This window comes from Gobio gobio, assembly GCF_949357685.1.
Source record: "Gobio gobio genome assembly, chromosome: 14".
NCBI classification, from domain to species: Eukaryota; Metazoa; Chordata; class Actinopteri; order Cypriniformes; family Gobionidae; genus Gobio; species Gobio gobio.
This window is the reverse complement of record NC_137107.1, coordinates 20,519,037-20,546,919: the sequence shown is the minus strand read 5'-3', so window position 1 is coordinate 20,546,919 and position 27,883 is coordinate 20,519,037. Positions and strand designations below refer to the sequence as shown.

Here is a 27,883-nt window from a genome sequence, read left to right as displayed (position 1 = left end):
ACCTGAAGCTCATTCATTATGCAGGTCATTATGCAGGTCATTATGCGGCCCATTATGCGTTCTTTTGTTCTCTCAGGTGTGATACGCATCGTTATTCATGATCTTTCACGCCTCTTCGCATACCGGCTTTGTAAAGAAAAAGTGTCTTATACATTTTAAATCAGTGTATTGTTTTATGTGAATGAGTAGGCTCAATGATTCTCAACACCAATTAGTCAAAAGTCTTGTGGACACATATCTATTGTGTGTTTTGAGGCCTTCATTTTAAAACTTTTTTTGTTTGTTTTTTCAAAAACCATGCATAAACATTATTCTCTCAAAAATACAAGCATGTACATACATGTTGCTTAGATATTACGGTAGCCCAGTTTGTGCTGAATACAGTGTAAATACACTTTTGCCATTAATGTGTTTATAAGCAACTGAAAAAAGCACAAATGTCAAATCATGTCAAAACTTCTAAAGGGCCCATGGGCGAAGCTAGGGAGGGGCTAGCAGGTGCTTCAGCACTCCCAAGAAAGACCAAAGCACCCCCATAGCACCCCCAGACATTTTAGCTGGAAGCAATTATATACATGCTGTATTATAATTAATACATAATTGAATAATTTGAAACAACAAATGAAAAGAAAAAAAAAATACTCATTAAGTGTGCCATGTGTGCCACGTGTCATATGTGACGTGATGTGTCAGGTGAATTGTAGCTACGCTGTCGCACTTAATGTAGCATTTCATTTTTGAAAAAAAAAAATGGAGCGGTTCCTTTTGCCAGGTAAGCGATCTTGTGATTCTAATTTAGTTCTTACTTCCTAGAAGTAGCGACGCGCTTAACTACATTTTTCATTAGCAATTTATCCAGCAAGTAGCGGTGTAGCGTGATCAAAAGCTACATTCCGTTTTGGGTTCTGATAAGAACAAGCCTGTAATGAGTGAAGCCGAGCGGTGTGACGGATGCGCGCTATGAAGGCGCTCCAGTGTCTTGTTTTGTTTCTTTAAACTGTATAAATTGTATCTTTATTTTTTAATCAATGTTTCAATTGCCTGGATTTAATAAATAAGAAGCAAATAGGCTATAGCAGCTCAGCAGCTATACTTGCCTCACAGACATGAGAAATATGTGTATAGAGAGCTTTAAATGTCCACTTTTAAACAAAAATATTCAAAACGAAAAGAAATAGTCAAGCAACTGTTCACGCGAGCAGCTCATGACTGCAGCATCTGCTGCATGCTCCACTGCATGTGCTGTGAGTTTAACATGCATCTTTAGACTAATCCTGACTCCTGAGTGTTTCATTTAAGTTGCATACATTTTGTTCTTGCACTGATGTTCAATTTGTAGCCCTTTTGCACTTTGCCAACCATTTCGAGATATAGGTCATAAGCTATTTGATTATTCGGATAGTTAACTAAATCAAATGATTCTGACAGTTTTTGCCATTGAAATGACTGGAGAAAAGTGTCCAATAACCCTAGATTCACCTCATAGTATTTGTAATCATAGCCTAATTGCATTGCATTATGTAGCTTGAAACCCCAAATATTATAACATTCTTCATTAACAATTATTCAGTTATTTGTAACAATGTCATTGTAAAAAAAGAAAAGTAGTTTCAATGTAGCTAGCTACTTTTTGATAGTAACTTTTAGCTAACTACTTTTTCAAAAGGGTAGCTTGAATGTAACTTAACTACTTTAACTTACAAGTAGCTTTTAAAGCTACAGTTTCAGAGTAGCTTGTCCAACACTGGTTCCTAGTAAAAACGAGAACAAACTTATCTCAGCCAGAGGTTGCGATGGTTCAGATGTTGATTGTACGGAGTCTGTCACGGAGCAGTCCGCTGATGTTTGCCGCGGATGCAGAGACGGCAGATAATCAATAGGCTACACGAAGAGCAATGCATCATTGATGCATTTTCCGTCAATCACAACCTCCGTCGCATTGTCCTGATTTGAGACTGTAAATAGTATGTGATTGTTGTCGACAATTTGGTTAATACTGATATTTCCCCGGTGCTATGGGTGCTGTTTAATGGCGTATTGTCCTTGACTGAAATTTTGTTCAATGAATAGGCCTATGCAAAATCTTAAAGAATATTTGATCGAATAGCCTAATGAATTTTGTGCTTGCTCAATTTATTAAAATTAAGTTAAATTGTGATAAATAAAATAATTGAATGCTAAAAATGTAGTTGCATATATATATATATATATATATATATATATATATATATATATATATATATATATATATATATATATATATATATATATATATATATATATATATATATATATATATATATATATATATATATATATATATATATATATATATATATATAATTGCGCAGATCCTCCTGTCAATGATCTAGCACCCTCAGCACATGTGTTAAAAATTCTCTAGCGCCGCCCCTGTTTGCACTTAATATCTATGATCAGTTTGTGGGAAGAGTTCAGTAAGGAGGTCAAAAGAAGCTTGTGCAGTTCTAAGGTCTGAAGAGACAGTCATACAGGAGAGAAGCCAGTCAGTTTTTGGGAAAACCTTTACAGTGCTTTTTGTCTTTTACTGAATATGATAATTCATTCTCAGAAAGTAGATCTGAAATAACATTTAAAACATTTCAAATGCACCTGCAAACTATTTTTCTAGTCATGTATTTCATCATTGAGGATTTCTTAAAAATACTATGTAAAAATCTTGTCTCGTTCTCGTGAACCCAATCTCATGTCTCGTCTCATCTCGTGAGATAAGTGTCTCGTCACACCCCTATTCATTTAGTTAATTTTGTTTGCTGGTGTAAAAGGTCGCAATTAAAGAAAAAACACTTCAGCAAAACATGGTCAGGTCACAGAGTCTGAATAATTTTGGTCCCAAATTTGATCAGTTTTACTTTTTGAGTATAATCTGTCTGTTTACTTTATTTTGCTATCCTCATTTATATAAATGAACTATATTGTCCATAATAAGAAGCAGCAGGACTTTTATTATGGCACAGTCGCTGGCGGGACTTTTATTGTGCCACAGTCGCTGCGCCATTTCCACTTTTCCGGTCATGGGTATGAAGTAACTGTTTATCATATTAGACACATTGGAGTGTGTTGAAAATTATGATTTGACGTTACTCTGTGTCTTCGCTTGGCGGCTGCTTTAATACTTGTTGCACTGCAGTGAGAGTAAAGCGTTTCGATTATTTTCTTATCTAGTTTTTTTGAGGAGGCACTGCCTCCCTTGCCTCCTCGGAGGAAATGCCCCTGACATGTAGGTGCTAAGTTACTTATAATCAACAAAATGTGTTAAAGGGACCATAAAGTGAAACACAGTTTTATTCTAATCCTATATATTGTTATGATGGGGGAAATAAACTTACTCATCATTGGTAAAGATGTAGCCCACCACTGACTTAGATGTACCCATCACGATTCCCTGAAAAACAGCCAAAACTCCTGCAATGCAAAGGTTTAAATATTTTCGTCTTGATACCTATTACATGTTCATCATGAAATCAAACTTGGCCATTCTTATTATTTATGGAATATTGCAGTATTTATTATGATTTATCCGTACACATCATTATTTAAAAAAAAATTCATATGGCATATTTAATCCCCCTCCCTCTTTCAGCAACATCTCATCTCTTCAATGATGTTTAATGGCGTAAAGGCGGGACAACCTGTCCTTCACATGAGATTGACCAATAGCAAACCACAACCATCCAAACAGTTCAAAAAGCTGTTTTAAAGCTGTCTATACCTCACAACTTTCGTTTCTTGACGACTTTAAGTTATCGGATAGTATAAGTTTTATACTTATTATTAAGCTTCATTTTAGCACTATGGGTTCCCTTTCGAAAGGGAACTCGCGCTGCGTCAGCTTGACGCTACGGGGAACGCCTTCAGCGTGACAGGTGTCTGAATCACAATCGAATCACGTCAATCCTATTGACCGGCGACAGCCCATGACATCATCAAAGTGCGACCAGGAAGTATATAAGGGCGCCTTACCAACATGACACTGCTTCTTCGTCTTCAGGGACTGTTTGTCTGCTTCGAGAGAAAGAATCACGAAAGCTACAATGAAACACACAGGGAAGTCCAAGCATAACTTCCGGAAGTGCGCGGATCCGTGTCCCAGGTTCCTTACACCTGAGGACACACATACCCTTTGTGTGTTTTGTCTGGGGGAAGAGCACGCGCGGGAGGTTCTCGAGGGAGCCTCCTGTGCCAACTGCGAGCGTCCTCCCATCCGGACGCTCCGCTCTCGTCTGGCCCTCTTCTCGAGGGAAGTGGGTCCAGCTTCTGGGGACGGTCCCGCCGGTGCTGAGGCCGAGCGCCGGCTACAATCATGGGGTTCCCAGATGGATCTGGCTCATCGTCTAGAGAGAGGCGTGGTTCTCTCTGACGATCGGTCAGATCGCGAGGGGCAGCTGCCGGGGGAGGAGTCAGACCTTTCCTCCCTTTCGTCAGCTGGTGTTCTTCCGGATGAGCAAGGGGTAGCTGAGCAGGGTGGTGACGAAATATCAGCTGAGGCTGAACCCTCTCAGCCGCCCTGCCCCGTGTATGACGAGCTGCTGGAAGTGATGGAGCGTGCCACTGCTAGACTGCAGCTACAGTGGCGGCGCGCGAGGAGAGAGCCCGCGCGTTCGAGCCGCCTCGACGATCGGTTTCTCTCCGACGTCAATCCAGCAGCTCCCGGGAGCCTTCCATTCCTCCCCGATCTTCATGATAAAACCGCACTCAGAAGAGGAAGGACGTCGGACAAGTGACCCGGAACCAGCGCCGTGGAGGGCCACGTTGGGATCAGTCTCCGCCTCCGAGGAGGCGCTAGACTAACGCAGGCCCTTCCTCCTTCTAATAATTCCCTTTTCCCCTACGCCTCTTACATCAGGCGGTGGGCCCGTGATGAGCGGGAAAAGGAAGTACCCCAATCTCTGACGGCCCGCCAGGCCTGGTGTGTGAGAGCGCCCTCGAGCGGGTCGGTGGTAATGCTGCACCTAAGCACACACATTATGAATAAAGATTGTGGTTGAATATCAATGGCGCGCTGCAGGCGAGCGGGTAAGTCCCCTGTGGGGAAAATATTAATACATTTTCTGTTCCATGCTCCCTGCCGAGGATTTCGGGATCACTTTGGAGTAGTTGGATATTTCTGTGGACGGCCAGAACGAATGCAATTTACAAGCCAGTTGCTTTAAAAGTATATTCAGCAGGTTTTTGCAAGCGCTGTTGATTATGTTTTTTATCTCTAAAAAAAAAAAAAAAAACGGGAATATCACCGGCTCATTCCTGCGGGTGTGTAGCGCTTTTCTCTGAATATAGGAAGGCTGCGTGTAAGAATTCCCAGCTTCAAGCTTGTAACTGATAGCCACCTCAGGGTAGAGCGGCCTGCGTCCTCTCTCAGTGTAAGACTGGCTAGAGAATTGGGATCACACTGTTTCAACTACAGCTAGATCTAAAAAGAGCCCATTAAAACAAAACAGGTTTAGATCTATTTTGGCCTACGCTTCTAGGGTTAAAAAAAAAAAAAAAAAAAAATTTTCCCTAATGTAGCCGTCTCTTACGTAGAGTCGTCCGGCCAAGGCCCGCCCCCTTTTCTGTGTTCGGGGTTTTTTACTAGCAATACAGATGGTGCTGTGCAGTATGTGATAGCGACCTAGCCAGTGGTCGCTTGGAGGGGTAGGCCATCCTTTTTGTTTGGTGTAAGGATGTTGTATATGTTGTTCAACTTTGCCCTCCAGAGCTAGTTGTTTTAAGCCGCCAGTTCTTTGGAATTATACCTGGCATGTGGCAGTACTCCTCTGTTAAAACAGGGTAGATTAGAGTATTTCGCTAACCTAGCTCTGTATCATTCTGCCTCACCCATGGCTTGGGTTGAGCGGCACTTCCTAACTTTTGTAAAAAAAAAAAAAAAAACATGGTATGGTAGTGAGCTCCCTTGTAGCCAGAGCATTGCCATGGCTGACGCCCTTGCATTTAAACGATAGGCCGCTTCAAAAGCTAGGTCCTTCATTGGGCGGTTGGCGTACGTGGTACTCCCCCCGTTTAGGGGGTCCAGGGCGTTGTTTTGCCGAGTATCCTGTCATGATTAATGTAATTAGGTTCCAGAGCTTGTAGGCGCTGCTGGTAAGACTGCAACTGTCATACAGTAGGCCCGAAAAGTGGGCCGCTGGGATGGATTAGCCCCAGGTTGGGACCTTGGAGAACTTGGGCAGTCTGGGCAGTAGACTCGGGGTCAGGTGGTAGGCCTCAGTAGGCCTCCTTGCGAGTGAGTCCCGACGTTGGGGAGGTTAGCGATTAATAGCTGCAACCTAGATAGGTAGTCAGCTTTGGAAAGTAGGCCTTTTGCAAAGTCGGCCCCTTTTGATTGCTATGTGTTTACCCCCCAACGATGTCGGCCTCAAGTAGCAGAATTTTCAACTAATAACTTCTCTTTGTTGTCTTGTCAGCCAGCAGAGGAGCCGCTGTCAGCCGGGAGATATAGCAGCCAGTCTCGTGCCTGCCACAACAGGAAGCCGCCTCCGCGGATCTGCTGTAAGGCTCCTTGGACGCCAGTCGACCATGATAAGTCAGTGCGGCTGCCTGACTGTCCCTAGGGGTGAGCCCCGGGACCAGGATGCCTCTGGCAAAAAATGGACTAACATGGACTGCTGGCAGATGGTAGGCCTTACTCTGCCTCCCGGTGAGCTCGCTACCAGGCGATAGGCCGCACTGGGCCTCCCTGAGGGGGAATTCCCGAGTCAGAATGCTCGGGCGGCTAGCATAGCCTGCTATTAGGTAGCGGGCCTCTCCAGGCCTCCCTGAGGGGATGAGCTCCTGTTTCCAGCTGCATCGACAGTGGGCTTCGACTGCTATTATGGGGATGGGCCTTATCTGGCCTCCCTTTGGCCGAGTTCCCGAGTTGGTTCCTCGAGCATTTGGCATGTACTGCTATCATGCAATAGGCCTCACTAGGCCTCCCTGAGGGGTTGGGTTCTCAGTTCAAGAACTGTTTACTGGCATATGCTGACAGCTAGTGGTATCTGCCCCTTATTTGGCAGCATCTGAGGATGGTCTTACCCTGGCGCGACTGAGGTCGCTTCTGCTACTTGGTTCCCATGGGAGGGAATCTAGCCTACAACCTGGCTTACCTACCGGGCAGCCCCTTCCTAAGCTCCCCTCTCTCCGAGGGTCGTCTGTGAGCCCGAAGCTGCCTGGGCCTGATCAGATGGTCGTAGGCCCCTCGCGAGGCCTCCCAAGTTGGATCAGCTTTTAGGCCAGTCTGGCCTCCTGAGTGTTTCTACCTGATAATAGCTCAGTAGATCCTAGGATCGAGCAGATTGACTCCCCTCGCTGGCAAGGGTAGAAAGCGCTATGCTGAGTACTGCTCTCCAGGATGCCCGTCTCTGAGATCCGGCTCGAGGAGGACACTGCCATTCTGCAGTCCCTTGGACTGGATGCCTCTTCAGGAGGCGAGTATCCAGAGGCTCTGTTCTCGAACAGACAAGGATGGCCCGGCCGAAGTGCCCCTTGAAAAAGGCACCAAGCTAGGCCGCCTTGGCGGCGTTAGTGGCTGGCTGGGGCGCCCTAGGGCCCCCTAGCCACATTCCCTTAAAGGAGCCCCCTTCCTTTGAATGGGTTGGATCCAGGCCTTTGAGCGGCCTGATTAGGACCTCGTGCAGCCGCACTAAGGTTCCTGACGAGGCTTATAGCTTGGGCTATGACCGTAGGGAATGCTGTCACTGACAGCCTTGTGTGACCAGAGGGGAAGTGGTTCAGGCATTTCATTTGAATTTGCTTGTCCTGACAGTTGTCACTGCCAGTGAGCATGCACTCCCCTCGGCATGGCGGCGTTGGTATTTCGTTCCCCGTAGCGTCAAGCTGACGCAGCGCGAGTTCCCTTTCGAAAGGGAACGTCTCCGGTTACGTATGTAACCTAGGTTCCCTGAGAACAGGGAACGAGACGCTGCGTCGCTTTGCCATGCCTCAGGGCCTGCCCGCCGAACAGTCCCTTCAGACGAAGAGGCGGTGTCATGTTGGTAAGGCGCCCTTATATACTTCCTGGTCGCACTTTGATGATGTCATGGGCTGTCGCCGGTCAATAGGATTGACGTGATTCGATTGTGATTCAGACACCTGTCACGCTGAAGGCGTTCCCCGTAGCGTCAAGCTGACGCAGCGTCTCGTTCCCTGTTCTCAGGGAACCTAGGTTACATACGTAACCGGAGACGTTATTTCCATATTCTACTAACCTGAGATCACGAGAGTCACTTTACTGGTGATCAGGGCCCTGTTAGTGTCGCCAGCTCCCAGCGCGTTTCCCACACGTACACAAGCGGCTGCATGCACACCTAATGGAAACTAAACATGAAATATGTTTAAGAAAACATGCAAATATTCACACTAATTCAATTTAACAACAAAAAACCTAATAAATGATTTGTAATGCATGTGTTGCTTTCAATACATTTGCCCTTTGGTAGTAATGTCTGAAAGTCTCTAAGTATTGTGAGCTTAACGTTGCACAATGCTGTCTTACCATGTAAGTAATGGATCCCACCTCCAGCAACACATGTTGAGCACCAAGATCCACCTCCCCCAGCATTCCTGCCAATCATCAGAGGGGGAACTCAGAGGAGGGATATATGTTATGATATATGTATATTATGTGTGAAATTAGCGTGTTTTTCTCTGATTGTGACATTGCACTTACATAGTTAGGGAATTTATGAGATGATTTGTAAGCCATCAAACAATTGTGCACTGCACTTTCACCTGGCATCTTGTATCAGTTCAATAACAAAATAGTAGCTAATTAACAACGCATTTATTGTCTGGGATTTAACATGATTGCAGTTGCAATTTAGGTTGAAGACCAATAGGAATATTTTCTGTTATTTAGACTAAAATGGCAACTACTCATTCAATTGAATCAGAAACGCAAGGCAATGCAAACTCAAACCCACCCACACATCTACACACCTGCAAGGAAACATCCAATCTCATAGATCCACCACTCAAAACAGAGCATGAGAGTGCTAGGAATGGCCAGTTTCATGTAGGAGCCCCACTCCTGCAGTGATGCACTAGACCAGCCTGTAGGGGGCGACAGAGACAAACATACACACAATCACTGCGGGCGTGTGCCTACAGAACACCACACATCTCTTGTAATTATTGATTCACCACTATAATTATGTTTCTGTATTCATCATGTATGTGAAGAAACCTATCCACCTTATTTTGTGACACAGAAGTAAGCCATTTCCTGTGAATTTGTGAGAGGCTTCCGGTTTATTAGCCATTATAGGTAACTAACTAATAACTATTTGCGCTACAAACCAGTGTGTTTATGATTATGATAATAAATTAAAATAATGCATTCAAGTTTACAATATCAAGCATCATAAGAGACCGACAGTTTTTGTACAGCTAAGACACTGGAAGCCTCACACATTCAAGTTACAAATGGCCATGTTTGCTCTTAAAGGGGACCTATTGTGCTTTTTGACATTTTCAGCTTTCTTTAGTGTGTATTGTTGCTCTATCTATCTATCTATCTATCTATCTATCTATCTATCTATCTATCTATCTATCTATCTATCTATCTATCTATCTATCTATCTATCTATCTATCTATCTATCTATCTATCTATCTATCTATCTATCTATCTATCTATCTATCTATCTATCTATCTATCTATCTATCTATCTATCTAATGTAAATTATAGCTACTGTATATAGCAATTCAAGTCTTTTATAAGATCTCACATCACCTCCCCCTTTTTCTTCAGAATCAAGAATTGAGGGCCATTCACATCAAAGATGATGACTATAATTAACTATAAAGTTTAATAATTGTTCTTATTCTTGATTCTGAGAATAGGTAAATTCACACCACAAATATAGCTAACAATAATGACAAATTATATTGTTGGAATCTCTTTGCAGAATCGACTTTAAAGTCACCATGAAATCAAAATGGAAAATTCTTGTTTATTTTAAAATGAATGTGCACTCTTAATCTTTATTCAAAATAACTTCCACTTTCTCTTGGAGCCACATCTTTTCTCTTTACTGGCCTGAGGGCAGGGCAACCTGTCACTCACATGAGATCACAGCAATAGCAAACCCAATGATCCATTCAATTACCAATAGACAAATGCTATGTCTACACTAATCCGTATACATTTGAAAAAGGCATTTTCGTTTCAAAGCGCTCTCCGTCCACACTTTCCAAAAGTTTCTAATCCACACTGAAAAGTAGGAAAACGCTACATTCAGCTTACTGCGCAATGTGCGCATGCATAAAGCCTCATAAAATCTCACTGAGATGATACAGACGGAACATCATAAAGTTATCATGCTATTCTTCTGGTATTATAATTTTATTTAGCAAAATATCTCACCATTCACTGATGCGTCCAGGTCGCATTCAATCACCACTATATGTTTGGTTTAAAACGCAACAGAACTCATGTTTTTTTGCAGGGCAGCAATTGCGAGTAAATTTTGTCTTTTCAGACTACAATATGAAGAGTGTACAAAGTAACAGATCTTTAGCAACAGTGTGAAAGTGAATAGCACATAACAGGCACAATAGGGTTGTACAGGTATGGCATCACTTTGTAGGCCGTATTGAGGAAGCGAGTTAGCATTTTAGCACTTCCGGTTCCATCGTCCCGAAGTCAATGGCGTTTTTTTGAATGAGGTTTTGGTTAAATGGCTGAAATAAGGCCTGTGGTGAACACAAGCTCAAGATACTTTCACGTTTTATTCTACGACATTAAATGCATCAGTATTACCACACTTGTGATTTTTTTGAAGCTGTAACGTATCTTGAAAAAGGCGGTTGCTAATAAGTGCTAAATGGGACTACAGAGGCTGTCTGGGACATTAAACGTCATCACGCCAAAACAAAGTTGCGTTCATCTGTGAAATGATCTTGATGGACAATGGGCCCTATCTTGCACCCAGCGCAATTGACTTTGTACACCGACGCATGTGTCATTCCTATTTTGCACCCGCGCAAAGCGCGCTTTTCCCTCCACAGAAGCACGTCGCTAAACTAGTGAATGAACTTGCGCTACCTGGGCGGTTCAGCGCAAAAAAGGAGGCGTGTTCCGGCGCAAACAATCCCTGGTGCTATTTTGCTGTTCCATTAAACAATTGCGCCACTGACCAGAAAAAACCTAGTCTAAAGTCAGTGGCGCATTGCGCGTTGTTCATTATGCTATTTTAAGGGCGCATGCTTGACCATAATGTATAGCGTGCACAACGCGCATACACTTTGCTCATGTAATCTACACAGATGCAAGTTATTTTTGCAAATCATAAATTGTTACACTAAAAAAATATTAACACATGAGATGACGGAAATCATTGTGGTGTGCCACGAAGATGTGAAAAAAATAGGCATAAATCTAGCTTACAAATGATTCAGGCTAATTGTAATAATTAAGGATAAGACCTGTTTGCCCAATAGTGGCAAGACATATATGTATATAAGGACATCTGACAAATTGGTTTGTCCGTCAAGAACCAGGAAAAAAAATCAACTGAAAAACTGAAAAAACTGAAAGACTGAAAAAAAAAAAAAGACTGTGAAATCACCTTTACCATAATGTACAACATTACAACTTCACTTCTTCTTTCACTGCTCTTACTAGCACATCAGTCTCCTCGGCTGTGAACCGCTCCTGGCGTGCGCCTGGTAAATACGCCATAATAATAGCAATCCATAATGGAACTTGCGCACCTGCTTTTAAAGGGAATGTTGGATGACGCTCGGATTGGTTTATTCACGTTACGCCCAAACCACACCTATGAATAATGAAGCTACTTCAGACCAACCCATTTTAGATTTGCGCCGGGCGCAAGAGCCATTTATCCCGCCGGGAAAATAGCAACAGCGCCGAGACCCGCCCACAAAGTTACTTGCGCTTCACGCTTTGACACTTGCGTTTCAGATCGTTAAAATAGGGCCCAAAACGTGTAAGTATCATAAACGTTTGTTGATCACAGAGCTTGTTTTTTGCCATAATCCAAAAGCCTATGGAAAAATCGTCTCAGGTTACGTATGTAACCATGGTTCCCTGAGAGCATGGGCGGATCTACAGGGGGGCAAGGGGGGGCAGGTGCCCCCCCACTCTAGAGCCTTGCCCCCCCAGCTGCCCCCCTAACTTTGATGATCCAAAAACTGTACTTGTAAAAACAACCCGCCAGTATGTCCAATACATTTACCAAAAGTAAACCATTTAATTTTTTATTTTAAATGTATTAAAATTAAAATACATAAAATACCCCTTCCCCCGCCCCTCAAATACTTAGCTACGTCCCTGATTCAAACGTGCAGAGCGGCGTTCGCTCAGCCTGGCTCACACACAGCAACAGCGAGTCTGCTGCGGTGCGGTGGCCCTACAAACCGACTGGAGAGACTGAGCTGCCCCAGAGCCCCTGAAGGTGAAGTGAGTTTCCCCAGGTGTAGTTTAAACACACTTTTAACTTAAAATTACATTTGTAATGAATGTATTGTATGCTAAAGACGATTCAGCAGCAGCAAAAACAGCGAGTCTATTACGTTAGCCAAAATCAGCGGTTGTGATTCGTAAGAGACTCTTCCCTTTGATTAGCCTAATTTTGATTTTAGTAAAGACAAGAACAGCTTAATAAAAAATATAAAAATATTGTATCCATAACTGCCAAATCTCACGCATTCACCGTGAGACACGCGCAATTGACACTTTTCACGCTCTCACGCACAGAAGAATCGCGAAGCAAAGAGGACACGGAGACCGACAGACAAGACAGAGCAGGTTACTTATGATATAAAAAAAAATCTCAGCTCTCAGATTCTGTCACTTTTATTACGAAATTCAAACAATAAATGCCGTTTTGGCGCTTGTAAATGTTACGTGACAGATCCCTAGCTGCACGTGGACCGATCATCTCTACTAGCTAATAGTAAATAAACACGAATGAACAATGTTGAAAGAAACAGTAGCCTAAAACTTACCTAAATGTATATTCATCATACATAATATCGACCAATCAATCTAACAAAGGGGTCAATATAACAACTGGAGAACAATTATGGCACATAACATTTACCTCAGGAAAGCCATTTAATGATTATGATTTAATGATTTAGCCATTTAGGCTATAGCACATTAGTTGGCTAGAAATGTGCTATAGTCGAGAGTATTTTGCTAAATATGTGTAGTGTACCATATTACATATTTATTATATTTTTATTTATATAATTAAATAAAGTTGTTATTATAATAAAAAAAACGCATTATATGTAATTTGAGTTATTTTTAACCTTAAATAACACTGCCAGCTGATAGGGCTCTCTGTATGTTTACAGCATTAGGTGAGTTGTTTTTTCTTGAGATTAGGTACATCTTGTGTGCCTAATATTTATCCAAATGAGTCAATATTAAATCAAATCACAATAATTTAATTGAATTGAAATAACAAAAAAGTGTAGCTTACCAGAAATTGTACCATGTAAACACTGTAACATGTTGAGAAACACATAACGCTGTTTTTGAAACATTTTGCTGCAAAGCACAACAACAGTCGCCTTAAGCTTTCCTAAAAAAGATGGGTGATCATGGGTCATTTCATTTGTGGACTGTAATTATAAGTTTTTAATTATAATAAGAACTTGAGTATTGTCCACTGTTGTATATTTGCAGTCCACTGCAGCTTGGACACAATTATGGTACTTTTTTATATTTTCATTTTGCTTTTTATACTGTTTTGTTTTGTTTGAACACTGGGCTTATTCCTGTTGTGAATTAAAAACCTTTGTAGTGTGTAAGGGCATGATTAAACAATAAGTACTGTAGTTTAAAAGTGGTTTTGTGTTTGTTTTGTTAAAGCAATTCACATATAGTGATTTCCATGTACCGTCTACCCCTGCCACCCTGCCAAGACCTCTTGCCACCCCTTTGCCCCCCCATGTAAAATTTTCTAGATCCGCCACTGCCTGAGAGGGAACGAGACGCTGCGTCAAGCGCTGCGGGAACGCCTCTGCGTGATGCGTCATGAGGCACTCGTAAAATCAGTTCAATGGTGTGGCTGGACGTCGTAGACGGGTGACGTCATAGACCAGGAAGCTATAAAGCAGCCCTGAACCAGACACTGTCAGCTTCTGAAAAAGCCAAACAAGTCGGTCACAGGTGTGCCGGGAGTATGGCTAAGCGACGCAGCGTCGCGTTCCCTCTCAGGGAACCATGGTTACATACGTAACCTGAGACGTTCCCTTTCAAGGGAACTCGCGCTGCGTCAAGCGCTGCGGGAACACAATACCAACGCCGCCATGACCCTCAAATGCCTGTATATGTGAAATTCACAGCGCATATTAAGCTACAAGCACCCGAGAACCTGGAGTAGAGGCTACATCAAGGTTGCAAAACCTCACAAAGGTGTGCGGAGAGGACCACCCTGCCGCATCACATATCTCCTGCAGGGAGACTCCTGACAGAAGAGCTACAGAGGCCGCCATACTCCTAGTAGAGTGGGCTCGGACCTTTAGTGGTGAAGGTTAGCCGGCCGACTCATATGCGAGTGAGATAGCCTCGACTATCCACTTACTTAATGTCTGCTTAGATGCCGGTTTCCCTTTGTTTGGGGACCCGAAACAGATTAACAATTGCTCCACAGGGCAGCTCTGTGGACATAAGCATCTAGTGCCCTCACTGGGCAGAGCAGATTTAACTTCTCCTGGTCTGGATTTTCAGAGGGAGGCGGAGAGAAGGCCTGCAGCATTATAGGACCTGCCACGTTCGTAGGAACTTTCGGGACATATCCTTCTTTTGGAAATAAAAAAGCTTTCACCATTCCTGGCGCAAACTCAAGACAGGAGGGGGCGACAGATAGTGCTTGCAAATCCCCCACTCTCTTTAGAGAAGAAATAGCCAAGAGAAACACAGTTTTTAACGTGAGGAACTTCTCTGGCACCTCCTCAATAGGCTCAAATGGGGCCGAAGCTAGACCTTCCAGCACCACGGCCAGATCCCAGGTTGGCACCCTCAAGCGTGCCGCAGGCCTTAGCCTCAGAGTACCACGAGGGAAGCGAGTAACCCATGGGTGTTTCCCCACCGATGCACCATCCAGATGGACGTGATAGGCCGATACTGCCGTCACGTATACCTTCAAGGTGGACGGGGATAACCCTGAAGAGAACTTTTCTTGTAGAAAATCTAGTACTGAGTTGCACCATCCAGATGGACGTGATAGGCCGATATTGCCGTCACGTATACCTTCAAGGTGGACGGGGATAACCCTGAAGAGAACTTTTCTTGTAGAAAATCTAGTACTGAGTTGACTTGGCAGTTGACTGGATTTAGAAAATGGTTAGAACACCATGCGACGAAGACTTTCCATTTAAGGGCATACAGCCTCCTCGTTGAAGGGGCTCTGGAGTGCAACATGGTCTCAACTACCTTGGCAGAGAGACCTGAGTCTACGAGCTGGGCCCCCTCAGGGGCCAAGCCCACAGTTTCCACAACTCCGGCCTCGGGTGCAGGATTGACCCCGACGCCTGGGAGAGAAGGTCCCTCCTGATCGGAATCTCCCACGGGGGACCTTCGAGGAGAGATATGATATCTGACAGCCAAACTTGTGTCGGCCAAAACCTGGGCTATTAGCAACAGATGGACCCCGTTCCGGCGTATTCTCTCCAGCACTCCTGGTATCAACGCCAGAGGGGGAAAGGCGTACAGACGCAGCCTCGGCCACATCTGCACCATGGCATCCAACCCCAGAGGGGCTGATGTGACACATGATCTGTTATAGCATGAGCATTTTGAACTTTAGTTTCTTTACTGCCCGATTTAGCTGCCGCAGATCTAGAATAGGACGCAGTCCTCCATCCTTCTTCGGAACTATGAAGTACCGGCTGTAAAACCCTGACTCTCTGCTGTGGGGAGGGACCCGCTCTATAGCCTCTTTTCGCAGAAGAGTCTGTACCTCTTGCTCCATTACCAGAGCCTGCTCGGGGTTTACCACTGTGGGTAGCACCCCGTTGAACATGGGCGGGTGTGACCCAAATTGTATTCTGTACCCATTTTCTATTGTACGCAGGACCCAATCTGAGATATTTGGCAGAAGTTTCCACGCTGCCAGAAAATCTACTAAGGGAACCAGCCTCTCGAGGCTGGCCTCTGGATTTTGAAGTGTGAGCAGCCTGGTGTCCTGAAACGGCGCGCCGGCAGGAAGCAACCGAACTGACCCACTTTGGACCCTCCTTGGAGGGAGCGAGCATCCCCGCGCCGCTATGCTTCCGGGCGGACGTGGAGATTTGTGCTCGCCGAGGACCGCTGCGCCCTGAAGCACCCGAGGTGGCAGGGTTGGCAGAACGGCCATCACCTTTGGTGTCAGGACTTCTTCGCCAAGGCCTTCCTGGAGATAAGAACAGTCCTCAGATCTGCTCTACCTCGAGAAGACCTCGGCTGAGAGCGCTGACCCCACCCCCAGTCTCTCTGTGGGGGAGCGCGGGTAGCAACACTCTCTCTCTGTTGCGCTCGGTAAGAGGAGGACGTACTCGGCTGGGGCTTCTCCCGCCCAGCAGCCCCAGAGACATGACATTTTCTGGGGAGGAATTTCTGAAAGGCGGCTGCCTGCTTTTTAGCATCCTGAAACCTTTCAACCACTGTGTTGACTGAGTCACCAAAAAGACCAGCAGGAGATACAGGAGAGTCTAAAAGGAACTTCTGCGAACCCTAGGACGTAAGCCTTCGCTGTGCCTCGGCAGCAGCGGGACCTGCACCCTGGGGAACGCGAGCCGAATCGCTATCCTCGAAGAGCGTTCGGCGGGACCGGAGAGTTTTCATGGGGAGTTTCTCACAATGCTCGCAGCCAGCTCCCTCGAGAGCTGACTGTGCATGCTCCGGTCCCAAACACATTACACAGAGCAGATGTGTATCCCCACCCGTGATGAAACGAGGGCAGGGAGTAACACACTGTCTGAACTGTGGATTCGCCATTTCTTTTTTGAGAGACACACACACACTTTTCATATATTCAGGACAAACGATTTCACGTAGAGCGCTTGTGAAGACACAGAAGCTGACAGTGTCTGGTTCAGGGCTGCTTTATAGCTTCCTGGTCTATGATGTCACCCGCCTACGACGTCCAGCCACACCATTGGACTGATTTTATGCAGCTTGACGCAGCGCGAGTTCCCTTGAAAGGGAACCCATTGGTTTTTGACGAGGGAACCAGTGTGATGCTAACTGCCAATTGGCCTACAAAGTGACATCATACCTGCACCACTCAATAGCGATATAAACATTCCTATCGGTTCAATATGAATCACATGACTAAACATGTTTTATCATTTTTAAATCCTACCTCCGTTTTCACAGTCCACACTACAACACAAAAACTTTGTTTTATCCACTTGGGAGAGCATTTTCAAAAAGCTCAGTTTTCACAGGACAAAAATGCTGTCTCAGTGTGGATGGAAGGCCAAAACGGAGAGAAAAAGATGCGTTTTCAAATTAAAACGTATTAGTGTAGATATGTTTTCATTGGTTATCTTTATACTTATCGCTCTTGACGTGAATGTCCTTTTAAATCAGCGCTACTGCTGGTCTTATTTCACCGTTTCCAAATATATCTGATGGTGCATCGCTGTCAGCACTTCCATTAGTAGTCGCTGCATACGTTTGCATACATTGGAACTCTGCTAACTGCCTTGCTACCCATCTCTCTCGCTCACGGTCAAGAATCAATTTGTCCCTGCAAATCACTGTTGGATGTGAACACCCCTTCAGGGAGTGATAATTATATATGACTTAATGCAATAATTAATGCAAATAAAAGTCAATGACCTCATAATGGCATAAAAGAGTGTCTGTGTGTGCTCCTTTCTATATATTCCTCACCACCCCATGTCTTCACATGCAGTTTTTTCCAGCGTATGTAAGCAAACAGCAGGAGGCAGATGGAGATCTGTGATATACTGTTGGCTGCAGCAGAGCCCCTGCAGAGAGAGACACACACAAACACCTGCTTATCCTAACGATAATTTATTTCTTCCATTTATTTCATCAGATTTAGAGTCTATTTATTTATTATTATTAAAATTATTAGTCATACATACATCACTCCCAGCTTCATTGAGTGAAGGAGGATATAGTTTGTTGCTACATTTAAAATGTTGGCAACAACTGCAGTGTACATCTGGGGCAGGATGATGCCCTGAAACATGACAACAGATTATCTCTTCAGTTTTCATCTCTTTTGCACATATATACATGCTGTCCATTGCAACATCTTGAGCTTACTGCCAGGTTGTACCTGGTTTTGCAGATAAGACACCTGCAGATGGTGCAGAAACATAGCCTAGGAAATTGAAGGAGAGACAGTAAAATATATCAGTGTTTGCAGTAGAAGGAAATCTTGTGACAGTGACTGTATGCATGTGGTTACACCCTTTAAATATTACATGTGTTGAAAGTAATTGACAATTTGACAGGAAACACTCTGGTCAAAGACCAAAAAAAACGTGTCCTGAAGAAGAGTAAGCAGCACAATTTGGAGAAAGCGCCAGGAAACATTTGAACTTATACTCTAGAAAACAAGGCAAACACAGAGATGAAAGCACAACCTCTGAATGTTTTTGGAAAAACTTGTTGTTATACTTACAGGAACAGCGGGGAGGAAAGCCATAACATACAGCTGTGCAATCCTGAAATAGGGATGAATAATGGAGCGTTGAGCTTAAAACAGTATGATACCCAAAAACAGGATAAGTGACACTCCATAAATAGTTACAATTTGGTATCCTAATGTGTTTTTAAACTGTAGAGGAACAAATCAAAAAAACTTTTTTTTGCGAGAATCAGAAGTAGCTTTAGCATCCTTTTAATAATAATATACTTTAAAAGAATACACTTAGGTGTGAATGTAATGTTTTGGACTAAAATGTATTATAGTTTACATTTATATTAAATGCACTTAGCAGAGCTTTAGAATAGGATTTAAGTAGGCCTTCATCTTTATATGTAATTTCATAATACTGGTAAACAAAAGGAGTTCACCCACAAATTTTAATTATCCCATACTTTACTTATCCTCAAGGCATCCTTGGTGAATATGGCTATCTTCTTTCAAATGTTTCTTTCATCATTTATATTTAAAAATGTCTTGGCTAATCCAGGCATTATAATGGCAGTGAATGGCAGCCCAAAATGTAAAGCTCAAAAAGTGCATCCATCCATTATAAAAGTAATCCACACGACTCTGGGGGGTTAACAAAGGCCTTATGAAGTGAATCGATGGGTTTGTGTAAGAAAAATATCCATATTTAAAACTTTATAAAGTAAAATATCTATCTTACGTTATACTGCCTTCCGTATTCAACTTACACAGAAAGTGTAAAGCCTCTTTATAACGTCGTGCCAGTTATGCTTTTTTCGTAAATTGAATAATGAAGGCGGTCTAGCATAATCTAGATATTTTACTTTATAACGTGTTAAATATGGATATTTTTCTTACACAAACCCATCGATTCGCTTCAGAAGGCCTTTATAAACCCCCTGGAGCCGTATACTTTTAAAAATGAATAGATGCACTTTTTTAGGCTTCAAATTTTGTGCTGCCATTCACTGCCATTATAAAGCTTTGAAGACCCAGGAAATGTTTTAATATAATTCCGATTGTATTTGTCTGAAAGAAGAATGTCATATACACCTAGGATGGCTTGAGGTTGAGTAAATCATGGGGTAATTTTCAATTTTGGGTGAACTATCCCTTTAATGTAATATCTATTGAAACTTGTATAGCATGTATTTAAATATATTTGAAATTACATTTTGGAAATGATTAAGTAGCAGTTTAGTACATTTATAAAATGTAAACTTTAAATGTAAAAGGCTAATTAATAACATACTACAGTTAAAATTATAATCAAGTACCTTACATGTGTTAGTCAACACATCAAAATAAGATGTTTTTTAAAAATTATTAAAACAGCATTCAAATCAATCAACCAAGCACAGACTTTGCAAAACTTTCTTATATCGGATCTCCGCTTACAGTACTGTTTGTAAGTACTATTACCTTCTCTCATCTATTTAAGCATCCTTACCATCCCCTGTTCTCTTTCCTTCCAGTCCTACATCACTCGGCCTAAACTGAGATGATACCCCTGCCCTGAGTATCCGGGTCACCCAACACCAGATGCCCAGATCAACCTGATCCTCAAACCTTTCCCCCTTCCCCTTCATCCTTTCCCTGTTCATCGGGTTTCGATGTGTACGTTTTTTAAACAATATCTTTATCGTCTCTGTGTAAATTACAAAAATGCTAATTTGTGAAAACAGTGCAATATTGCACATGAGTATTATGCGCACAGTCTGGGGAGTAGTGATTCTTTACAAAGTGCCAACTACTGGCCTGGCAGCAGAATACAGCATTTTAATCGTTTTCTCTGATGCGTGTGAAAGAGCATAGTTTTGACAACGTTGTCGCCTATAAGTAAAAAACGCAAAGGATAAACTTTTCAGTTTTTTGTACATTGTCTTCTGACGTATTTACTGGCGTGAGGGGCGGGACAACCTGTGTAGAAAAGAAAGTTAACTGAGTAGAAAAAAAAATACGACCAAGATAAAACTTGTAAAATGGAGGCCCAGATTAATTTGTTTGAAATTATTATAGCTAAAAATTAATACACTGCTGTTTTTTAAAGGATGGAAACTGCTCGTTTTGTTCAAGCACAAAATGTTGCTTTCCCTACAGCACGTATGGTCTCCTACCAACATGGAAGAAAGATCTATAACATTTTTCCTACAAAAAATTCTGATCTAATAATCTGACTGGATTAGTCTAACCTGGCCACCTCTTTCTCTTGCTTCAGGGTGAGGAGTATTGACTCAGCGTTGATGAGTATGGCCCAGCATGGCAGGCAGAAGAGTAAGAGGATGAGTATGCTTCTCTGGAGAATTTCCCCCACACGATTAAGGTTCTTACTGCCAAAGGTCTGGACATAGACAACAGATCATTAGTACATAATATAGAGGAATTTATTGTCAAAAACTTTAGCCTTGTACAATAGTGTAGTTTCAATCATGACAACTCTAGTTTTGGCATGTTAAGGAATATAGCAATATTAATGTATTTGATCTTGGTGGACTATCTGCTAGGCTACTCTGCTGCTGCATTAGCAGAGGCCAATCAGCCTGTGCCATGCGGTAATGATATGATTGCTTGCTGATTGCATAAAGAACCTATCAGCTGCGCCCTCTAGAGTTTCATGACTGAACTAGATATTAAAGGTAGGGTAGGCATTTTTCGTTATACTGGTTGTAACTCTCTTTACATCCTGATAGCAATCAATAATAGGAATGGCCTAAATATTATAACACATATATCTTCTGTCTCAGTCTCAGGACCAAAAAAATTATCATCCAATCATTGCATTTGGTCCTACCCAGTGTTGCCACAGTTACTTTGAAAAAGTATTCTGGTTACTGATTACTGATTACTCATTTAAAAAGTAACTTAGTTACTTTACAGATTACTTGATTTTAAAAGTAACTAAGTTAGATTACAAGTTGCTTTATTAGTTACATTCAGCAGCTGCCGACAACACCCGTGCCGCCTCAACATAAATAACACTCACTATTGGAAGTGCATTTTTAACAGTAACGTTCAAAAATGTATCTCCTGACATTTTAAGTTGAAATTAAAAAATATTTCCTAAAAAAAAACATGTTTTAATAAAACATGTAATAAAGACAGTCTTTCTTGACTTAACATAAATTCTCTCCACGAGACGCAAGAAGAAAGCAAAAATATATTTTTTTTACTAAGGAAAATGACAAAAATAGTAACTCACAGTGACTTGGATAAGTTACTTTAATCTGATTACTGGTTTGGAAATAGTAACGCGTTAGATTACTCGTTACTGGAAAAAAGTAACGCGTTACTGGCATCACTGGTCCTACCTGCCTGTTTACATACATTATATTGCTAAAAGTATTGGGACACCCCTCCAAATCATTGAATTGAGGTGTTCCAATCACTTCCATGGGTAAAGGTGTATAAAATCAAGCACCTAGGCATGCAGACGCTTCTACAAACATTTGTGAAAGAATGGGTCGCTCTCAGGAGCTCAGTGAATTCAAGCGTGGTACCGTGACAGGTTGCCACCTACTACTAAATATTCCACGGTCAACTGTTAGTGGTATTATAACAAAGTGGAAGCAATTGGGAACAACAGCAACTCAGCCACAAAGTGGTAGGCCACGTAAAATCACAGAGTGGGGTCAGCGCATGCTGAGGCGTGCAGTGTGCAGAAGTCGCCAACTTTCTGCAGAGTGAATAGCTACAGACCTCCAAACTTTGTGTGGCCTTCAGATTAGCTCAAGAACAGTGCGGAGAGCTTCATGTTATCGGTTTTCATGGCCGAGCAGCTGCATCCAAGCCTTACTTCACTGCATCCAATACATTGCATTGCACTTGGTGGTATAAAGCATGCCGCCACTGGACTCTAGAGCATTTCCATATCTCTGGGCACCCTGCTCACTCAGACATCACAGGCCATCGGAAAATTCCATAAGGCTATGCAGAGTTGTAGACAGACTGTCACAGAGTGCCCAAAACAAACAGCTAATTTTGTTTACTGTTCCACATGAACCATAACAACACTATCAATGCCAAAATTAAACTGCAGCAGTCAGGTGGTAGGGGAGCGCGGGGCACAACCTAACGAGGGTTTAGATGTAACACGCATGGTTTAAAACTTCCACACATGCCAGGATGACGAAACTTTGTGTATTTACTAGTTGCCATATCAACATTATTTAGGGAAAAGATTGCGGCAAAATTAAAAAATCTTTGGAAGATATTACTGAACATTTATTTAACCATAGCTAAAGTCAATTTCTTACTTAAGTTTATTTTCCATCTCTGTTTTTTGTGTTTATTTAAAATAAGACAAATCTAATATTATTTTAATCTTATATCTGTTATTTAACAGTAGAGATCGTTTCTTTAATGCTAATCTAACCAGCAGAAGACACGAGCCGCGCAGGTGGGGTGCGTTGTAACACTGCGTTACAATGAGCCCTTTTTAGAACTACGCTATTATATTCTATACTTTTATACTATATTATTTTGAGTAACCATGAGAAAAGGGTAAATAATGACTGAGAGTCAATGTTCAGAAATTATTCATTATTATTATGTTTTTAACTATGCTGTATGGCTGTATTTAGTGATGTGTTTGTTGTCAAACTCAAAAATTAGTATATTTTTAATGATGAAAAAAATGCCTTTATTTTATTTTAAAAAGTTAATAATTGTATTTTATTGACAAAATATTTTAGTTTGTCTTGGATTGTTTTTTTTTATTATATCAGGTAACATTTTAAGCTGTTATTTGGTCATGTTACATTGTGCCCCTCACATGTTACAATGTACCTCACCTATGGGGCATGTTGTCACGTTTCACTTCCATTCTTTCTGGGTAAATCAAGAAAGAAGTATACACTGTATTAATGAAACAAAACCACATGATTGTACTAGACGTGTGAAATTAACGTGGGGAAAAATAAATACTCTGAACCCCAAGTGGATTTACACAAACTGAGACAGCCAAAAAGCATTAGGTTGTGCCCCGCTTTCCCCTGTAAGTCAGCGTTCTGTAAGTTGTTTATTATTATTTTAATATTATGTGGCTTGAGACATGAGGTAATTTAACTGATGATTTTCAGACTCTGCTGTGTGCGTTCATGTGTTTTAAATGAGGAGATGCTTTGGAGATGCTCTAAAGGGAGGGTGGGATCTTATGCTTTCATAGCTAGCCTCTCTGAAACTGGCTACCCTACCTTTAATGCAGTTTTGATACTTAATCATTTCATATTTAAAATATGATCTGTAGAAAGGAATATCTATTTATTCTTTTTCTCCACTCAAAAAGTATAACAAAAAGAACTATGGGTCTACCACAGTTTGTATTTTAGACATATAGTCATGATAATTGTTAAACAATGCTATGAGGAGATGGGGGGTTATACAAACACAACAATGGTTTATTGAGCTAGTTGGCAAGACAACATACATAATTACTTTAGCCGTGTTAAGATCATCATGAGTTAAGACTACCTGAGAGACGAGTGTGTCACATGCGAGGGCCAGACCGCATCCAGTGGCTGTTGTGGTCACATTAACAGTCTGAGGAAGACAAATTACGCTTTAGCAGTGCCATCACTGAACAGTCTCCTTATCTTTCACTGCTTCCTTCTTCGAGATACAGGTATTGGATTTTCAAATGGATCAATTTCCAGAGCAACTCTCGAAATAGGAAGTAGTCTTGGTTTAGAAAAAAAACAGAAATGACAAGATACTGAGACTTTAGATTTTTCAGTGAAATGTATGAGTTAATTTTATTACTTTTAATATAGTCATATATTTTAATATCAGAGAGATGTAATAACTGAATGGAATGTCTTAAATCTAAATAGACTAACTGTTAACTTATGACTAGGGCATATATTTTTGTACCTTATTTATCTCTAAATGGTGGATTTAGTACATTTAGCTAACTTTAAAGTGTACCTTTGAATGTACTGTCCCAGTGGCAAGCTAAAAGTAGCTTTTGTACAGATTTTTTTTTCTGACAACATTAGACAGTGGATGCATTACCGCAGAGGCCAGGGCATATCCAGCCAATTCAGCATTTCCTAGGTGCCCACAGAATATAGTGGTGACGAATGGCAGTAGAAAGTTTAAGATCCTGGAGACCAGCTGCCGAAAATGAAAATTCGCACGTCAACAGAGAACATGAGCGTACAAATAAACCACACAGAAAACAATTCAGTCTTCAGCCCATGTAAGAATGCTGGACTATTTGAACTCCAGATTATGTCCAGCAAAACAACTTCACAGAAAATCATTTAGTTTTTTGCTTATAATATCTTAATATCTTCATTCCTGTTAGTCGCATCTATAGTGTAGAGATGGGTGATAATATGATAATATATTTTACATAGTAAAATACATTAACCGGCCAATTTATTAGGTACTCCTTGCTAGGGGAGTTGCACCAATAAGATTCTATTAAGCAAAGTTTAACTCTAATCTAGGATTTGTTGACATGGGTTTTATTTTAAATCGAGTTGTTGCACCACTTAATTTTAAACAGATTAATTACGCAGTAAATCCATTAGAAGAGCTGAACAAGCAGCAGTACGGAGGGTGAACTGATGACAGGTTAAAGAATCCTTATTTGTGCAACCCACCCTAAAAGTGCCATAATGTACTAAAACAGTGATATTAAAAGATCACATTCAGTTTACACCTTTTTGATGATGCATACTATTTACAGGTGAGCAGATGAGCCAAGAATATGAACGCAACGCGTTTTCTTTATAATGGGTTTCGATGGGAAAAATACGCTTAATGAGAAACCTTGTGTTGCATATTCTGTGTTCATCTGCTTTCCTGTACAAAGTATGCAAAATCAATAAGGTGTATATTGATTTTGATATTTTAATATCACTGTTTTACTGCATTAATACTCACTACAAACCTAGTAAAAATGACTGGCGGGCAATAGAGGAAAGCCTTCTTTTGCCCTCCAGGTGGGCGTTCCTATAAGAGTGTGACGTCACGTGAAAACTATGAATAAGGTGATGGAATCATTCCTCAGAGATTCTGGTCCATATTGACATGAATACATCACACAGTTGCCGCAGATTTTTCGGCTGCGTGATGTGAATCTCCCGTTCCACCACATCCCAAAGCTGCTCTATTGGATTGAGATCTGGTGACTGTGGAGAACAATTGATTTTAGTGAACTCACTGTCATGTTCAAGAAACCAGTTTGAGATGATTTGAGCTTTGTGACGTGGCGCGTTATCCTGCTGGAAGTAGCCATCAGAAGATGCTGTAAAATACACTGATGGGTACACTGTGGTCATAAAGGTATGGACATTGTCAGCAACAATACTCAGGTAGGCTGTGGCATTTAAACGATGTTTAGTTGGTACTAAGGTGCCAAAAGAAAATATCCCATTACACCACAGCAGCAGCTGGAATCGTTGATACAAGGCAGGATGGATCCATGCTTTCATGTTGTTTACGCCAAATTCGGACCCTACCATCTGAATGTCGCAGCAGAAATCGAGACTCATCAGACCAGGCAACGTTTTTCCGATCTTCTATTGTCCAATTTTGGTGAGCCTGTGTGAATTGTAGCCTCAGTTTCCTGTTCTCAGCTGACAGGATTGGCACCAGTGTGTCTGCTTCAAGGTTTGACATGTTGTGTGTTCATAGATGCTCTTCTGCAGACCTCAGTTGTAACGAGTTGTTATTTGAGTTACTGTTGACTCAAACCACACAACACAGGCATTTTCACCCACAGAACTGCCGCTCACTGGATATATTCTCTTTTTCAGACCATTCTCTGTAAAACCTAAAGATGGTTGTGTCAAAATCCCAGTAGATCGGCAGTTTCTGAAATTCTCAGACCAGTCGTCTGGCACCAACAACCATGCCACGTTAAAAGTCACTTAAATAACTTTTCATCCCCATTCTGATGCTCAGTTTGAACTTCAGCAGATTGTCTTGACCATGTCTACATGCATGAATCCATTGAGGTACTGCCATGTGATTGGACGATTAAGAAGCAGTTGAACAGGTGTACCTTATAAAGTGGCCAGTGTATATATGAAATTTTAAATATATTTTGGTATTTTCTTGGTACCATTGCCCCCGTATCATATTTTTTTTCAATCCACAGATTCCGAACCAAGATAAGTTCCCAATATAGACAGAATTCATATCACAGGAATGACTATAAAACAGGAGCCATCATTCACATCATCCTCAATCATAAAATGACTAACTCCAAGACTAACTTAAGTTACAGTCGTGGGTCAAAACTAAACACGCACCCCAGATCCAGTCACTGCTTGTCTTAAAAGTTTAAACTGAAAGAGTATTGGGACAGAGAGAGGACTCACCAGGGGCCCGGTTAGGCGCAGGACATGGTAGAGCTCCTCTCTGTAGGCCAGGGGAACCCAGCGACGCAGACAGCTGCAGTGGAACAGTTTAGAACTAGATGCTGTTGCCTCGGTGATTTGTTCAACGCTTGCCAGGGGCCCACAAGCCTCAGGCATCCCAGCTTTATCCATTCAGCCGTTGAGTGCAAGAAAATAAGAGAACAGGGCGAGGAGAAAGCAAGAATAATAAGAGCAATATAGGAATGAGTGATTCGCTTCTCTCCCAGCAGTGATTTGTCCCAAAAAGTTGTTATCAGTCCGTGCGGCAGAAACAATAAAATCAAATCGTGCTGGGACACTGATTGAGTAACCTGCTGCCTTCAGTCACAGAGTGAGCCTAAGAGAGGCAGGTCACAAGCAAGCTCTTTATAATTCCCTGTATGGAGTACAGCAGCTCTGAGGGGGGCTGTAAGGGGTGGGTTAGCCTTTCGTACTTCTTAAACGCAGCAGTAATCTTATCAGGAATGTCTGTGTAAATAACAGATTGCTGCTCCTTTGAGGAACACATGCAAGAGTGCTTGCTTTCTAAGTTGTTCATTTTTATTAATGCAGCATAATGAGCAAAAAGCTTCACTTTAATTTGGACACTTGACACTGCATGCCTTTAACCTGTAAATTGACTTCCTTTACCACATCTACACTGTTTAGGCAGGGTTAGGTTTGAATCTCACAAGGATAATATTTAGCTGTTTTAGGTGTTGATGGCAAGAAAATTTGTTTTAATATTCATAAACCTGATCTAAATCATTCAACATTAGCTAAATATCTCCTAGTGTAGTATACTGGCATGTTACCCTTTGGTGGCTTGGCATGGATCTCCAGTTGGTCATATTTGGCACATCACACACAACCTTTGGTCATTAATGTGCCCGTTCAGTTAAAC

At 41.9% G+C, this 27,883-nt stretch overlaps 1 protein-coding gene across 1 annotated transcript in view; it reads right to left on the bottom strand.

Annotated features, from left to right (window-relative positions):
- Positions 1-27,340, bottom strand: part of slc47a1 (solute carrier family 47 member 1) — a 36,380-nt gene extending 9,040 nt beyond the window's left edge. Inside the window, exons 1-12 of the mRNA XM_079835420.1 lie at positions 26,962-27,340; positions 24,641-24,742; positions 24,101-24,169; positions 20,824-20,972; positions 18,638-18,680; positions 18,290-18,334; positions 18,093-18,190; positions 17,875-17,972; positions 8,956-9,069; positions 8,513-8,580; positions 8,226-8,334; positions 3,369-3,444 (exon numbers count right to left, since the gene is read on the bottom strand). Of these exons, the coding sequence (XP_079691546.1) occupies positions 3,369-3,444; positions 8,226-8,334; positions 8,513-8,580; positions 8,956-9,069; positions 17,875-17,972; positions 18,093-18,190; positions 18,290-18,334; positions 18,638-18,680; positions 20,824-20,972; positions 24,101-24,169; positions 24,641-24,742; positions 26,962-27,132 (1,142 nt within the window). The 5' untranslated portion in view covers positions 27,133-27,340. The remainder of the gene's footprint in view (positions 1-3,368; positions 3,445-8,225; positions 8,335-8,512; positions 8,581-8,955; positions 9,070-17,874; positions 17,973-18,092; positions 18,191-18,289; positions 18,335-18,637; positions 18,681-20,823; positions 20,973-24,100; positions 24,170-24,640; positions 24,743-26,961) is intronic.
- Positions 27,341-27,883: the final 543 nt, after the last annotated feature.